General features: G+C 43.6%; 1 protein-coding gene across 3 annotated transcripts; it reads left to right on the forward strand.

Moving 5' to 3' along the window:
- Positions 1-239: 239 nt before the first annotated feature.
- Positions 240-11,419, forward strand: LOC134204447 (bromodomain adjacent to zinc finger domain protein 2B-like). 3 transcript variants are annotated; one of them, XM_062679273.1, is made up of 11 exons: positions 240-371; positions 444-523; positions 598-758; positions 823-2,879; positions 2,979-4,324; positions 4,424-4,533; positions 4,600-4,712; positions 9,562-9,683; positions 9,955-10,105; positions 10,172-10,419; positions 10,524-10,694. In XM_062679273.1, exons 1-11 carry the CDS (start codon positions 306-308, stop codon positions 10,540-10,542), a joined length of 4,473 nt encoding a protein of 1,490 aa, XP_062535257.1. In that variant the 5' UTR covers positions 240-305; the 3' UTR covers positions 10,543-10,694. The 3 variants fall into 3 exon arrangements, with proteins under 3 accessions (XP_062535257.1, XP_062535258.1, XP_062535256.1); XM_062679274.1 differs by having other exon boundaries at positions 10,527-10,694; XM_062679272.1 differs by having other exon boundaries at positions 241-371; positions 10,510-11,419.
- The last annotated feature ends 4,178 nt before the right edge of the window (positions 11,420-15,597 follow it).

The following is a 15,597-nucleotide window of genomic DNA, read 5'->3' on the forward strand; positions in this document are numbered from 1 at the left end:
ACGTTTTCATGATGCTTTATTTGGCTTACCTAAAGTACTTTTTTGTTAAATGCATCCTTGTAGTTTTATTTTATTTTCGCTTACATTTTTCTGTTTGTTGTATCATCTTGAATATTTTAATTTAAAATTCCTTAATAAGCTTTTCCACTATTCACTTACTTATTCCACTAAATAATGTAGTTCATGGTTAAACTAAACTCATTATTCACAAATCTATCATTTGACCCAATCACATAATCTGAATCTGATCAATTCAATTATCTACCTTATAAAATCGAAAGGAGCGAGAACGGCGACGACAGCATATGGCCCTCATCAAACAGTTGGAGCTGCGGCGGAAGTTTGAAGAGAAGGAGAAAAAGAAGCACCAGGTAACTTATCAAAATTACTTTGTTCTACCAAATTGGGCCAAAATTATCCTTATCTATGTATTACTTCTTTAGGTTATCCTTGACAAGTTGATCCAACGCGAAAAGAAACTTGCCATGCGAAAGCGAGACACCACCATTCTACAGGAATTGAGGTAACATAAACTGTTTTTCAGTCTGCAACAATGGTGTATAATTAACACCGCCGTTTTACTTTCCAAATCTGTAGAAAACCGCTAGAAGATTCAGAAATCATTGACCAAACGGAACTCTTCACCATACCCAGGATTACGGGTATGAAACTAACAGGACAAGGCTTTTCCGACCTTCTCATGGTTTTCGAATTCCTGCACAACTTTGGTGAAACGCTTGGTTTTGGCGAATCTACAGGTAACTACCCTCATGTTTACTATCTTTTCAGTTTATTAAAATTATTCCGTTCCCCATCCACCAGAAATGGAAACACTGCCAACGCTGCAGACTCTTCATGCTGCGCTAACGAGCGATAACGCCGTAGAAGCCGAAGAGGAGCTACTTTCCGTGATGACGCACCTTCTGGTGTGCGCCATCGAGGATCCGGGAATCCCCAATCCCGGGCGGCACACAACACTGCTCGGTCAAACCCTCCGCCAAGCTGACATTACCCATTCGAACGTTTCGGAAATTCTACGGATATACCTGTATGCCGTGGCACACGGTGAAGTGCGGCAGCAGAGTGGAATCAATCTGGAGCGAGAACGAGAGCGACACCATTTACCGACGGAGGAGGATATCAAAACTGCCAGTGATAAGAATAGGCAATTCTATGCGCTACTGTCCGAAAACACCCGATACAAGTTGTCGGAGCTGTTGAAGGATAAACCTTTTGTTTCCATCAATCCGGCCACGAAAGCGCAGATTCTAGCCATGCTATGCAACGATTTGCTGATGAACAAAGCCGTTTGTAAGCAGATCGAAGGTAGTTTAGATACTCAGGCACAGCTGAAGAAGGATCGCTATCTTCTGGATAATAAAATTAGGAAATATAAGATGCTTGTAGCAAGAAAACAACGAATCGAGCAGTACGAGAAAGCGCAAGCTGCAGCGCTAGAGAAATCGCTTTCTATGAAAGCGGCTGAGGAAGCGAAGAGAGCCGAAGAAGCAGCAGCAGCTGCTGCCAGTGTTGAAAATGCAGAAAATCCTACCGAAACACAACCGCAACAACAACAATCAGGGGAGGAGAAGACTGAATGTGAGCCGGAAAAAACGGAGGAAGGTGTAGCGACTGTTCCGGTGGATGTAAATACCACAGCTCCAATACCAGAATCGGAACAGAATCATAAGGACGAAGCGCCTCTAAGCTCCAGCCAAGAACCACTCAACAACGGAACGAGTACTCCAATGGAAGAAAGTCCCATTAAGGCACCACCCACTCCGATGCACGATGATTCCATGATCAAATCAAAGGATATGAGTTTCAACGAAATGAGTGATATGTCCGGTCTAAACGTATCTCAACAGCCCTCCGGAGGAGCTGATATGGATAATCCATTTTCCAAATCCATGATCCATGATGCACCGAGTGAACGAAATGACGACGACAACAGTGACCTGGAAAGCGAGGGAACTCAGCTGGAAGAAGACGAAGACGCTCATCTAACTGCCGAGGAAGCGCAGCGGAAGTATGAGCGCATCCTAGAAACGTCTTTCCAGAACAAGCAACAGCTTGAGCATGCTTTGAACCAACTACGGGTTAAATGCTTCGGCCAGGATCGCTACTGGCGCCGTTACTGGAATCTCTCTAAATGTGGCGGAATCTACGTAGAAGCGATGGAATCTGCTCAGCAGGATATGTACAAATACGAAAATGCTCTCGAGGAGCAGCATGCTAGTCAGGAAACGGTTCCAACGGAGGAACCAGCTGTACCTGAAACGGCTCCACCGGTACAAGAACCAATGGAAGATGTGATTCCACCAGAGGACGACATTCCTCGGTTTATTCCAACGATAGCGGACATAGTCAAGCGTGATCGTGACAAAAACAAGGAAAACAAAGATTCCAATGATTTCCCTCATCACATCGGACTGGAGGAACGCAAAAGGAAGCGTTCGAACAGGAGCAAGAAGAAACATGACTTCTTCAATCAGGAAAGCGCCAACGACAGCGAGTCTCAAGATGTCCAGGAGGAAGACAATTCGCGAACTAGCTTCAGCAACTGCGAAGAAACACGAACCGATTCACAATCGGAAGCGGAACCCCAGTCGCAGCCCATGCCGCTACCGGTGGAAGATCCTCATAGGATGCCAACCGCGTTGCCGATGCCGCCGGTAGTCCACGAACCGCCAGTTCCGGCACCCATACAGTTGGGCGCGAAGAAGAAACGCGATGAAGATCACCTGATGGACATTGAGGATTCCATTCCGACGGCTATCCTGGTACAAAAGGGCAACAATCACGACGAAACCAAAATTGTCGAAGTGAACAATCAAATTGGAGGCGTGAATGTGAATCTGCAGCAGGATGATGGTGATGTAAGTAGGATCAATATTATTCTATGAGCTGAATATGTTTAATTCCACGTGTGATTATGCATCTGACTAAATTATTAATTCATTTTTTGCTTTGAATAGGTTCAACTTATTCAGGAGGAAACCCCAACCATCACAATTCCGGATGACGATACACAGGACGGTGAAGCAAATAGGCACGGTAGCGATCAGATTATGGAAAATCCTAACATGATGGCTGCAGCCAATGGGGGACACGGAAGCAACTGTGATATTAAGCCAAAGCTGGAGAACGGTGAAATCGGTAGCTCCGGTGGCGAAATGGGCGAAATCGGTTCTGGTGGGCAGGACGTCGAAATGGTTGAAGGCAAAGATGAGAAACTGGTCAAGTTCGAGTTCAAGAGAGACGATGACTGTACGATGGAACGGTGGTTCTCGATTGTGAATAAAGATCTTCCGCTAAGCAGCACGGAATGTCCACTTCCTTCGCTCAAGGGAACTACTCCGGCTGCGATGGCACGCCAAGTGTATACGAACATCACCTGCAAAGAAATCTGCCAGTCTCAGGGCAACCGTTGGGATATCGGAAACAACATCCAATTTTTTAGCGTTCCGTTGGAAAAAGGAGTAGAGATTCACTTCAAAAATGAATCATTCTTATCCCTGTCCGGACTAGACGAAGAAGAAATGAACGACGTTATTGCTAAACGGGTGAAAAAAGATCCGGAGCAATTAGCTGATTTAAAACCCCAGCTTATACCAGTAACACCAAAGCGGGAACAAACCGACGAGAGCCACTCCGATGTGAAATCCGAAATAAAGCACGAAGGTGAATCCGAGGAATACGGTTCCTTCACTCTCCCAGCCTACATGACACTTACGTTAAGCAACCTGACCGCCTATGTGCAATGTGATCAGTTTCAACCACTGCAAATGACTCCGGAGGAGGAAAAGCAACTGGAAGAGATCAAAACTCGGGGCTTCCTGAAGAAACCGGCAATCAAGCCCATTCCAAAGGACTTCCGGCATGGCTGGTGGAAAATCAATGATATTGAAGAACTGAACGAACTCATCAAATCACTCAATCCACGAGGAGTGCGAGAGCGAAATCTCCGACAAAACCTTCTAGAATCTCTATCGGAAAGTGTGAATCTTAGTACGCCCTACCCGATCTCTCATCAGAACGAGCCCGCGCCACAAAACAGCTGGACTGAAACGGAGGCATGGAACGCGTGGCGGCCTGCCATTGCCCGAAGGGTGGAAATTGCTCTCCTAGATCAAATCGAAGCTATGGAAGACAAAGTGGCGTCGGCATCGATGCAAATCAAGGGCTGGCAAATGCCGCAACGGGAGGGCGAGAGTGACAACGAAGTCCCCGAGGAAGTGACGATTGAATTGTTGCGGGATCGTATCGCTGGATTGGAGGCGGCTATCGAGAGGCGCTACCTCAAGCCGCCGCTGGGAATCAAGTGAGTTAAAGTAGTGAACAAGTGGTTCTTGGCGGAACCCGTTGTTGATTTTGGCAGCGGGCCATTTGCGATGCTAACGTTGGATTATTTTTATTGCAGTACTACGGAAGCACAAATGGCCGTCATTGCACAACAGGAATCGCATCACCACTCGCTGGCGAATGCCTCCACCTGCTCAAATAGTTCGGAAGACGAAAACATTCCGAAAGGTAAGAAATTGTGTTTTGTTTTGGTATGACTGTTTTGATTTTTACGATGGATTTACTGTTTTGCAGGTCTTGTTTCCTGGCGCGACGCAGTAGAACGATCGGTCACTACCGCCCAGCTGTCGATGGCTTTGTACGTGCTCGAGTCGTGCGTCGCGTGGGACAAGAGCATCATGAAGGCCGTAAGTTGAACTGATCGATATTTGTACTAACGTTTGAAAACTCTTTTTGTAATATTTAGAATGGATACCTACTTCAGATGTTGCAGTGTGCTTTAAACGTAACAGAATATTAGTAGTTATGATCAAGTTCACTAACTATTTTATGCTTTGTTAGCTTAGTTGTAGTAAGGATTTGGCCCCAAATTACGTAATACACATACACTAAAATTGATAATCGCGCCATATTCGCAATTTTTCATTGTGATCGATGCTTTTTTTTTCGTTTGAATTGACACATTTTGAAAGCTTCTCATGCTCTTTAAAGTGTTAATAATTGGTGAAGGCTACTTCCTTTTAGCAATAAGAGTAGACTAACTTCTAAATTTTTATTTTTATTCATTTGTCATTCCATCTGAGTTACTAAGTTATCTAAGTTACTATTATTATTTTATATCCCATTGGTCCAAATACTCCATCTACTACAGGGTTGAGAAAACAAAAGGTTGAGATAGGCAAGATTTCGTTGAAATTCAAATCAGCATAACTTTGGTTAAAATAATCCGATTTCTATGAAACCGGAACCATCGGGCGGGGAAACTTTTCTATAGTATTCTGCCCTCGTTCCAAATTTCGAATCGGTCGTCGAGTACAGGAGATGTTTAGGGTTTTCCGAGGGTATGTTCTGACCGTGAAAGGATGACAAATCGGAATAATGCGAACATGGACATCTAACTACATGGCTTTGCTAGACGATGATCACAGAAACATTTTCAGGATGATAGTGTCCACTGCTTTCCTTACAGCAGGTTCCGAGGACCGACTAGAATCATGCAAATATTGGTGTCAATTTTTTTTATACTTTCGAACATACTTTACTTACCTATGGATCCTGTACACCTCCGGTGTTGCAAAGGGCCGACTTGAAATATCTCCAACCTGAGCGTTGTCCATGCTGCAGCTATCGCTTTAACATGTTGCCAGGTTAGATTTCGGTCGACTTCTTTTATTTCTTTATTGAGGCTTCGCCGCCATGAGCCTCTGGGCCTGCCTCTGCTGCGATGTCCCGCTGGGTTCCAGTCTAATGCTTGTTTACAGATTTCGTTTCCGCCCCTACGTAGAGTATGGCCGACCCAGCCCCACTTCTGATCCCGAATTTCTGTTGCTATCAGCTTCTGGTGACAACGACGATGGAGCTCGTAGTTTGAGATCCAGTTGGGAGGCCACCCGGCCTGAATTATGTACCGCAGGCATCTGTTAATGAACACCTGCAGCCGTTGAGTGTTCTCCACTGATACACACCATGTTTCGCTAGCGTATAACAGCACAGATTTCACGTTAGAGTTGAATATTCGTATTTTGGTGCGTTCACTTTTCTGTATGTTTTTCCAGATATTTCTTAAACTCGCAAAGGCAGCCCTTGCTTTTTTGATCCGTGCGCCTATGTCGATATTGGTACCGCCGTCTGACGCCATTTGGCTACCAAGATATTGGAAGCTTTCAACATTCTCCACTGGTTGCCCGGCTACTGTGAAATTGGAAGGGGTCACCGTATTCACATCCAACGATTTGGTTTTGTTGGCGTTGATTACTAAACCTGCCGAAGAGGAGCGCTCGGCAAGGTCGTTAAGCTTACTCTGCATATCAGATCGCCCTTGAATGGGAAGTGCAACGTCATCAGCTAATTCAAAGTCGTTTAGGTGCTCCATGATTATAGGCTGCCAAAACAGCCCGCGGTTGGGTTCACGGTCAATCGCATCTACCAGAATCTCATCGATTACGATGAGGAACAGTCACAGTGATAGAATGCATCCTTGCCTCATACCAGCTACGATGCGGATAGGGTCGGACAAAACCCCATTGTGCAGCACTCTACACGAAAAGGCCTCGTACTGTGCCTCGATGAGGCCGATAATTTTCTTAGGAACCCCCTTGCGGCGCCACACACATTTTCGTGATTGAGACGGTCGAAATCTTTTTCGTAGTCAACGAATACCAAGTAAAGGGACTCTTGGAATTCGTTGATCTTGATTCGCGTAACAATATGGTCCACACAATATGGTCCTGCTGCCACCGGAGAGCCGCATCGATCTTCTCCTAAATCCGGATTAGGAAGACTTTGCGTAGAACTTTGAGAACGGTACACAGCAACATAATGCCTCGCAAGTTATCGCATACAGTCAGGTTACCCTTTTTGGGTACCTTCACTATGATACCTTGAATCCAGTCGAGCGGGAAAGTTGCGGTGTCCCAGATATTACGAAATAAACGTTGCTGTAGTTGAGCGAATGTCATGGGGTCAGTTTTGAGCATCTCGGCTGATATGCGATCGACCCTTGGGGCTTCATTCGATTTCATGTTTTGGATGGCTGTTTGAATTTCTAGCACTGCTGGCACTTGAAAAAGTTGTTCGAAGTGTTCGAACCAGCGTTTCAGCTGGTCAGTTGGGTCGGTCATTAACTGATCGATCATTCGCGTCTTTCACAGGCATCGTTGCATTCATCTTCGCTCCGCTTAAGCGTCGTGAGATATCGCAGAGGAGGCGAATGTCCCCAGTTGCTACGGCCCTCTACTTCGTCGGCCAGAGAGTCTGCCCACGCTCGCTTGTCCCGTCGACATGAGCGTTTTACTTCCTTCTCAAGAGCCGAGTATCGTTGACGGGCTAAGACTTTGGCTCCTCTGGTTTTTGATCGCTCTATCGCCGCTTTGGCTTCTCTTCGCTTCTCTATCTTCCTCTAAGTCTCATCGGTGATTAATTGTTCAAAAGATTGTTCTCGCTGGTGGCGATGAAGGCATTCTTGATGGCGGTCCATTGGTCTTCCACGATGCCACACCTTCCGTGATATTTGCAGCACGCGTCTCCAGTTCTTCAACGAAGGACCGTTTCCCCGTGGCATCTTCCAACTCTTTCCTCCTGCCGACGAATCCGCGCAATGCGCAGGCGTCTTTCGCCGATGAAGAGGTGATGATCAGACGCGATATCGGCACTACGTACATCATGAAGGCTCCGTTCCCGATGCAGATGTGGTCGATTTGATTTTCTGTAAAGCCGTCACGGGAGACCCACGTGACCTTGTGAGCCGGTCGATGATGCAAGAGCGATCCCCCGATCACCATGTCGTTATTACCACAAAATTGGGCGAACAGCTCTCCGTTTCGCTCATTTCTCCAAGACCATGGCGTCCCATAATGCGCTCATGGTTCGAGTTGTCGGATCCGATCTTCGCATTGAAGTCGCCCAAACAGATCTTGATATCACCCTTCGAAATTCTATCTACGACGGTTGACTGTAGAAGTTCTCTTCGTCTTGCAGATCGGCAGCATAGGTTGGCGCATAACATTGGATTATAGTAAGGACCCGTGTTCTAAATCTGGCAACGATTATCCTTTCACTTATAGGTTCCCACTTTATAAGCCCAGAGTGTGCCTGAGCGCTTAGTAGGAAGTAAACCAGAGTGTAGCAGAACTTGTGCCGACGGCGTTCTGTGTTCTCCAAAGTTTGGCCAACGGACTTCACTCAGTCCCAGGATCTCAAGATTCATGCGGCGTGCCTCATTGGCAAGTTGTGCCAATTTACCCTGCTGGGCTAGGGTTAAAACGTTCCATGTTCCTATTCGTGTCCGTTGTTTCGCGCTAAGAGTCGTCGCCGTAAAATCAGTCCGTATTTTTTCATTATCGGATTCTCGAACAAATTGATGTTTCGGGAACAGTAGGTTGTTGGCCCAAGGTTCCCTATCCACCGGGATGGGGCTGCCATCTTAGGTATAGCTTCCGGGGAATAGCATTTCATACTCAGCCGCTGGATGCCAGAACAGACGCTGTTGAAGCCGCACCTCCTTGGTGGACAGACGCTCGATCAGTCGGGTCAAATTTGTTTAAAGTCCCACCCAACACCAGGACTAGGCTAGTGCGCTTTGAGCGGCACACGGTCGCTTTGATAGGGCCTGCTTGGGGACACATGAAGCTTTTTATAGAAGTTCAACAAAACCCACTGTAAAAATGGGAAGCCGTAATATTATTCTCAAGCGCTTAATTCTTCGCTTCGCTGCTGTCGTAGTCGAAAAGTGCAAATTGTTCGCATTCTTTATCGGATAATAAGAACATTTACGTTCGCGGCGTAAAATTTGTGTCAAACCACAGTGCCAAATTTCATGTCATGTCAACTTCGTTGTTTCATACTATGTATAGATGGTCGGGGTTCAGGTTTCCCGCTGGATGTCAGACAATTTGAAAGCCAGAGATTCCTCATGATGTGGTGCAAGATTGTGGAATCAGAATGTTGGGAAACAAGCATGCGTATGGAGTAGATGGTCCACTGGATTCGGGAATATTATTCAACTAATCAATAACACTATAATATATCGTCTAGCATACGTGTTTATTAGTCTTATAAATAGCCCAAATTGAGGACGGATATAATTTATTGTTTACTTGAGTAAATTCTTGTCATTTCATTTTTTTTTAAACTTGCGCATGTTAATTTTCTAAAAATTATTTATTCACCTTATCGTAACTCATTTCTGTGTTTCCTTTTCTGTTCTTTTCTCGATTGAATTACATTTTGGTTCCGTGCATTTAATTTACCAACCAACGATTGACAACTATATGACACGTTCACCACTAGACCTTTGACCAACATCTGAACGCTGAGATGACTGCACTCTGTCCGCTGACTGCTAGTTCAAAATCTGACCTTTCCCATGATCCTAATGCTTCCCGGCAGCGTTCCATTCACTATGGGAGTAGTTCTACTAACCAGCTAAAACAACTAATGCAACTACATCGTAGCCCGCTGGCAGCCAAAAAGCACCAGCAGCAGGGATCGCTGAAGAACCGCTCGAAACCAATTCCGTGTTCTAAACTTTTATTGCAGAATTGCCAGTTCTGTCAGTCGGGTGAGCAGGAGGACAAACTGCTACTGTGCGACGGATGCGACCGGGGCTACCATACGTACTGCTTCAAGCCACGGATGGACAAGATTCCCGATGGGGATTGGTAAGTATATTAAAGTTTTGGGTTTCCTTCACGCAAACTAAAGGCTAAACGCTTGGGATAAAACAAATGCTGGGCCATAAAAAAAGATTCCGCAACGATTTGTTTAAACAAATGTAAAAAAATGTAATTTAATTATCAAAAATTCCTAACAAAAATCCAGGAGATTGTTTAGTAATATGGAAAATAATGAAGGCGGAATTACCGTGTCTCATAAAATCCCTTCATTTTATGCTTCCGTGAGATATCTCTTTAAACTGTTTAATCATTTCAGGTACTGCTTTGAGTGTAAAAATAAAGCTACCGGGGATCGAAAATGTATAGTCTGTGGCGGTCTACGGCCACCCCCCTTAGGTAAGATGGTCTACTGTGAGCTATGCCCTCGGGCGTACCACCAGGACTGTTATATTCCTCCCCTTTTGAAGGTAAGTACAAAATTCGCCAATTGATTTTCTGTGACTGAAAACTACATTTTTTTGAAATTCTTTCAGTATCCCCGCGGCAAATGGTACTGCCAAAACTGCATCTCGAAAGCCCCACCCAAGAAGAAACCCCAGAGGAAACCGCCAAAGGACAAACACAACTCATCCTCGTCGCAGCTGAACCAATCGAGCCTGAGCAATCAGTCGGCGAACCATTCGCTGAACTCCTCCCACGAAGAAATCCCACCGTCGACGCATGGAATGCCCGTCACGCCACTGTCCAACCCAGGTTCCAATATCAACTCCACCCCGTTAAGGTAGCTATCGTTGTTTGAAATGTCACATTTCCCCTTACCCCCACCACTAGAAGAACGAATTACATTAAACGAGAAAACCCATTAATACAGTCCAGCACATTCAGTAGCATCCACGACCCATGAAGAGCCGTCGTCGTCGACTGTGCCCGCCAACCAACAACAGTGTTCAACATCGATGCCATTGCAGCCAGATTTCAGTCAGCTTCAGCAACAACAGCAACCACAACAACCGCCACATCAGCAGCCGCCAAGCATTGCCTATCCACAGCAGTCGCAATACACCAATCTCGAGGGAACGCCGGCATCCAATGTGCTGAATAGTTTCCAACTGCCACCACCCGTGGCCAACAGTTACGATCCCCAGCAACAGTATCAGCAGTACTATCAATCTCAACAGCACCATCACCAGTATTACCAGCAGCAAGTGCCCGAGTACAATTCATTTGGCCAGCAGCAACAGTCTCACCCAGAATCTCATCTATTTCAACCGGCCAGCATGGGCGGAAATGTTCCCAACACGATGCAACCCAACGACCACAGCAGTAGCCTGAACATGGAAAACAGCTTGAACATTTCCATGGCCAGCAACGATGGTTTGCACTACGATGGCCACCAGACGCCCCAGCAGCAACCCTGCCAGGATAGCAGTAGCATGGCCACGTCCACACCGACGTCGGGATCGGCCGGTTCGGCCGAATACTATTCGCCCTCGAGTGCGAACGCGTGTGCGTCCGGGTCCGGGTACGATTCCGAGAAGCACATGGAATCATGCGAGGAGCAGATGCAGCCAGCTGCACTGATGGTGAGCGGAGGCGGCGGTAGCAGTAGCAGTAGCAGCAGTTCGCACAAGTCCGACAAGAAGGATAAAAAGGAACGGGACGAAGCGAAGGAGCTGGCCAAGAAGGAGAAGAAGGCCACCAAGAAGCTCATGAAGGAGCTGGCCCCGTGCAAAACCGTCCTGGAGGAGATGGAGGTGAGTGGATGAATTATAGTTTAGTTATGAGCAGAGGTAGCAAATTATTACAGAAGCTGAATTATGAAGTGGCCAAAAAGATCATATGTGACATTGTATTTTTCCTACAAATTGGTAAACAGCTCGTTGTTCAAATTTCATTAAGTATCATTCATGAAGTATCAAAAAGCATCACAAAAGATCACAGTTCTACTCTATTCAGTATAATTATCGTTTGCATAAAATATATGAACAGAAAATGTGATCATATATTGAAATGAAAAATTCAAACAGATTTTTTGGTTTCCCAAATATTTTGTAGGGGTGATCGGGGCAATATGGGCCACCTAAGAAAATCGTTCTGAAAAGCGCCGAAAGGCTCAAAAAAACATCGTTCAAATGTAGTTGACTTATACTAGAGAATGTTACCTTTCATATTACGTCGATGAATGACGAAAATGCATTTGGAAATTGTTGGAATGCACTTTTGAAAATGTATTGATTTCAATGTGTTCCCGACTGTACGGGGCTATATGAGCCACCATTTGGGGCAGTATGGGCCACCCATCCAAAACATTTATTTAGGCGAAAAAATCGTAATTTGGAAGAATATGATATCCCTACAACAGTTACGAGTTTTCCATACCAAATAAAAATAAACAACCGGACAACAGCGGACTGAATCGATTAGTCACTCTTCACCGTTTGAACAGCCACATTTCAATTGGTCAATGGTCATTTTTTCTGTTTCAATCGCAGTAATGTGCTGTTTTTTTTTTCGTAATAAATCTTACATATAATATGATAATATTCTTGTATTTGACTACTGAAATTTGAACTTGTTCGCATTTTAAGGCCTGATATCTTGCTCTGTGCAGGTATGCCCATATTGCCCCATAAAGACTGGTTTTGAAAAAAAAAGTTATTATAAATTCAGAATTGTATCAATACAAACATGTGTGCCCAATATACCCTGTCCATGGATAAGGGGCTTGACGTTGATATTTCAAGTGTCTTAAAAAGATTTTTATTTTATTTTTATTTTTGTTGTTTAATAGAGTGCTTTTTCAAACAAAGGTTAAGTTCAACACTAAATTAAAAAATTAAGATATTTTTCCATTTTTTATATCTCCTTCACAAGAATATCGTTATTTTAATGGTAATGGTTTGAAAATAAGCTCCGTAGAGAAACTTTTATCACATCTTACTTAAATAAGGTCAACAGTTATACCAAACACTTGAGGTACCATGCCTCCAAGTTAACTAATGGTTAGTGTCGCACGATCTAACAACAACTGCCTATTGGTAAATTTGGAGGTGCCGGCAGGGCTCAGTAGGGTCTAACTAACATAACTCTAATACTAACAAGACCCTGAAACAAACGCTTATCCAAATAGCATACATCTATTTATACTTGTAGTAGTAGCTAACAATAATTCATTTTGTACCCGTATAGCTGAAGTAGAATTTTAGTAGTGAAAAGTAGAATTTGTAGATTTACTAGTTTGGCATTGGAGATAGTGAATGTATCTATTATATCTTCTCGATAATCTTTTTATTTTAGTCTCTCTAGCTGCATGGATTAACGCAAAAACTGTTTCTCTCTTCCTTCTATTAGGTTAGTTAGAAAAATTAGCGGATATATAGGGGACATGACTTAGTGTTTCTCGTATTAAGACAAATTCGCTGACCTTTACCTTATAATAAAATAAATGACCGATAGTAAAATAAATGACTGAAATTTAAAGATATCAAATAAATAATAAAAAACGAAAATAAATACATGACCATCGGTGGACAGAAAGACAAGAGACAGAGTTCTGTTTAGAATAGTTAATTGAGACCATTGCACTCACAAGATAGAGAATAACTAGTACCACTATTATTGCTACAAGACTAATAACTTGACCACTTACGGAAATGAGGATAGACCTTATGATGCGTTCATCCACTATTATATTGAATATTGTATACCCTGTATCTGAATAACTGAATTTTAGACCTCATTATTTTAATAAATAATAAAGGTTTGAATATTAGAAAAGGGAATAGAACTTGATAAAAAAAAAGCAATTACGGAACAACTGGACAGAAATTTTGTATAATGATCACTATTAGACTACTGAAACTTTAACATATGACATTACTGTGACTGATAGGATACAATTAACTCGACGACGTATTGACAAACATCCGATACTCAACCGTGTTAAAATAAGGGAAGCTCTTCAATGTGTCCATTTATTACAATAGTACTTAAATTAATCTATTTTGAAACTACCCTACCAGAATGATATCATTACATCTTTATTCGAAATTGTTACTTGGAAATGGCAACAGTACCACCCGTTGTCAACATAGACACTACTAGGTATTGAATGTCGGCTCCAAGTAACTAATAATTAAATTTACATGTTAACTACTTATTCAGAAAACATCTATGTACATGTTGAGCTTCCATTATTTGTTCGGTTTATAATTGACAGACTGTAGATAGAAAGAATAATGTATCGGTATGATCACAATACAAACCCAGGCCGCAGTGACCTAGTGAGCAACATAGCTTGAGTCGTCTGCTAGTATTGTGTATCACATGGAGCGCCCAGCCGAGATACCAGTCTATTAAGACTACAACTGGTCACCTCTCGAAAAAAAAAAAAAAAAAAAATACAAACATGTGTGCCCAATATACAATTTAACAGTTTTGTGTCAAAACCCTAACTATAAACTTCAAATTTTATAATAATTTTGCCTATGCAGCAAAAATTTACATTTTCAAGTGTATTTTCATGTTTGAATTGGATTTTAATGCGGTTTTCACGTTGATGCATATGTGGAACATCCTCTTAAAGATCATATAACTTTTACATGATAAAATTTGTCAATAAGCTCAATATGCGCTCGGGATAATCCCAATTCCAGAAACCTTGCCAGAGACGGTGCTTATATAGAGACCAGCGGAGAGAATGAAAGCAAGTCTGGCTTCACGAGAAATTTGTGAAAACGTGATGTGACTTTCTGTATAAGAAATTATTCAACTTTAATACATGTCCTGCAGTCTTCAGCAAGAAATAATGTTAATGCGCTAAATACAATACACACACTTACCCAGGACAAGGCGAGAGAGTAAATTATTTTTTTTCTTTCAAATTATGCACTTGCCCGGAATAAGATTAGAGAGTAAATGTCACCTTCGTATAAAGCGTGCTTGCACAGAATAATGCAAGGAATGCCCCCTTCATTTAAAGCACGCATCTGCCCGGAATAAGGTGGACACCCTTTAAAACAGGTGCAAGCCCAGAATGGGGTCTCCAGTAGCCTTGCGAGCAAAGGCGTAGGATTGCCAATCCGGAGATGACGAGTTCGATTCTCGGTCCGGTCTAGGATGTTTTCGGGTTGGAAACATTCTCGACACCCTGGGCATAGTGTATCCATTGTACTCGCCACACAAGATACATACTCATGCAATCGATGGCATAGAAAATAAAAGCTTCAATTCAAGCTGAGAAAATGCTAATAGAATACTAAGTTGAAAAAGCAGGCCAAGTTCCAGTTGGAATGTAGAGCCATTGAAGAAGAAGAAGAAAAAGAAGAAGCAAGCCCAGAATAAAGAGGCCGGCACATGGGGTACGTTTGCGTTGCGTTTGGCGCATTTCCCATGGGGAAACTGTCAAACGTAACGCAAACGAATTCTATGTGCGGGCCTCTTAATGCGAAACAGTGAACGTCTCCTCTTTTTAAAGCACACATTTGTCCGGGATGAGATGAAAAAGTAAATTTTTCCTTCTTTTAAACAACTGGTTAGTTTCTATTTTCAACTTCATTATTGAAATCTTTCATTCATTTATTTAGTCTACATCTAAACAGATAACACTGAATCAACAATTTGACGCCGCAATACACGGTTCGAGGCCGCATCTCTCCATCCTCGAATACGCCCCACGCTTACCAAGCCGTTTTGCACCTGGTCTGCCCATCTCGCTCGTTGCGCTCCACGCCGTCTCGTACCTGCCGGATCGGAAGCGAACATAATCTTTTGAGGGTTGCTGTCTGGCAACTCAGTTCTGGTTGCCCTGCCCATCGTACCCTTCCGCCTTAAGCTACCTTCTGGATACTGGGTCCGCCGTAGAGCTGAGCGAGCTCGTGGTTCATTCTTCGCCGCCACACACCGTCTTCTTGCACACCGCCAAAGATGGTCCTAAGCACTCGTCTCTCGAATACTCCGA

This window comes from Armigeres subalbatus, unplaced genomic scaffold (genome assembly GCF_024139115.2).
Source record: "Armigeres subalbatus isolate Guangzhou_Male unplaced genomic scaffold, GZ_Asu_2 Contig588, whole genome shotgun sequence".
In the NCBI taxonomy this organism is placed as follows: domain Eukaryota; kingdom Metazoa; phylum Arthropoda; class Insecta; order Diptera; family Culicidae; genus Armigeres; species Armigeres subalbatus.

Excerpts from the sequence above, each read along its gene's own strand:
- LOC134204447 (XM_062679272.1), top strand. The coding sequence starts at position 306 with ATGGCCCTCATCAAACAGTTGGAGCTGCGGCGGAAGTTTGAAGAGAAG. Across the intron at positions 759-822 it reads TGGTTTTGGCGAATCTACAG|AAATGGAAACACTGCCAACG; the intron begins GTAACTACCCTC and ends CCCATCCACCAG. Across the intron at positions 4,713-9,561 it reads ACAAGAGCATCATGAAGGCC|AATTGCCAGTTCTGTCAGTC; the intron begins GTAAGTTGAACT and ends CTTTTATTGCAG.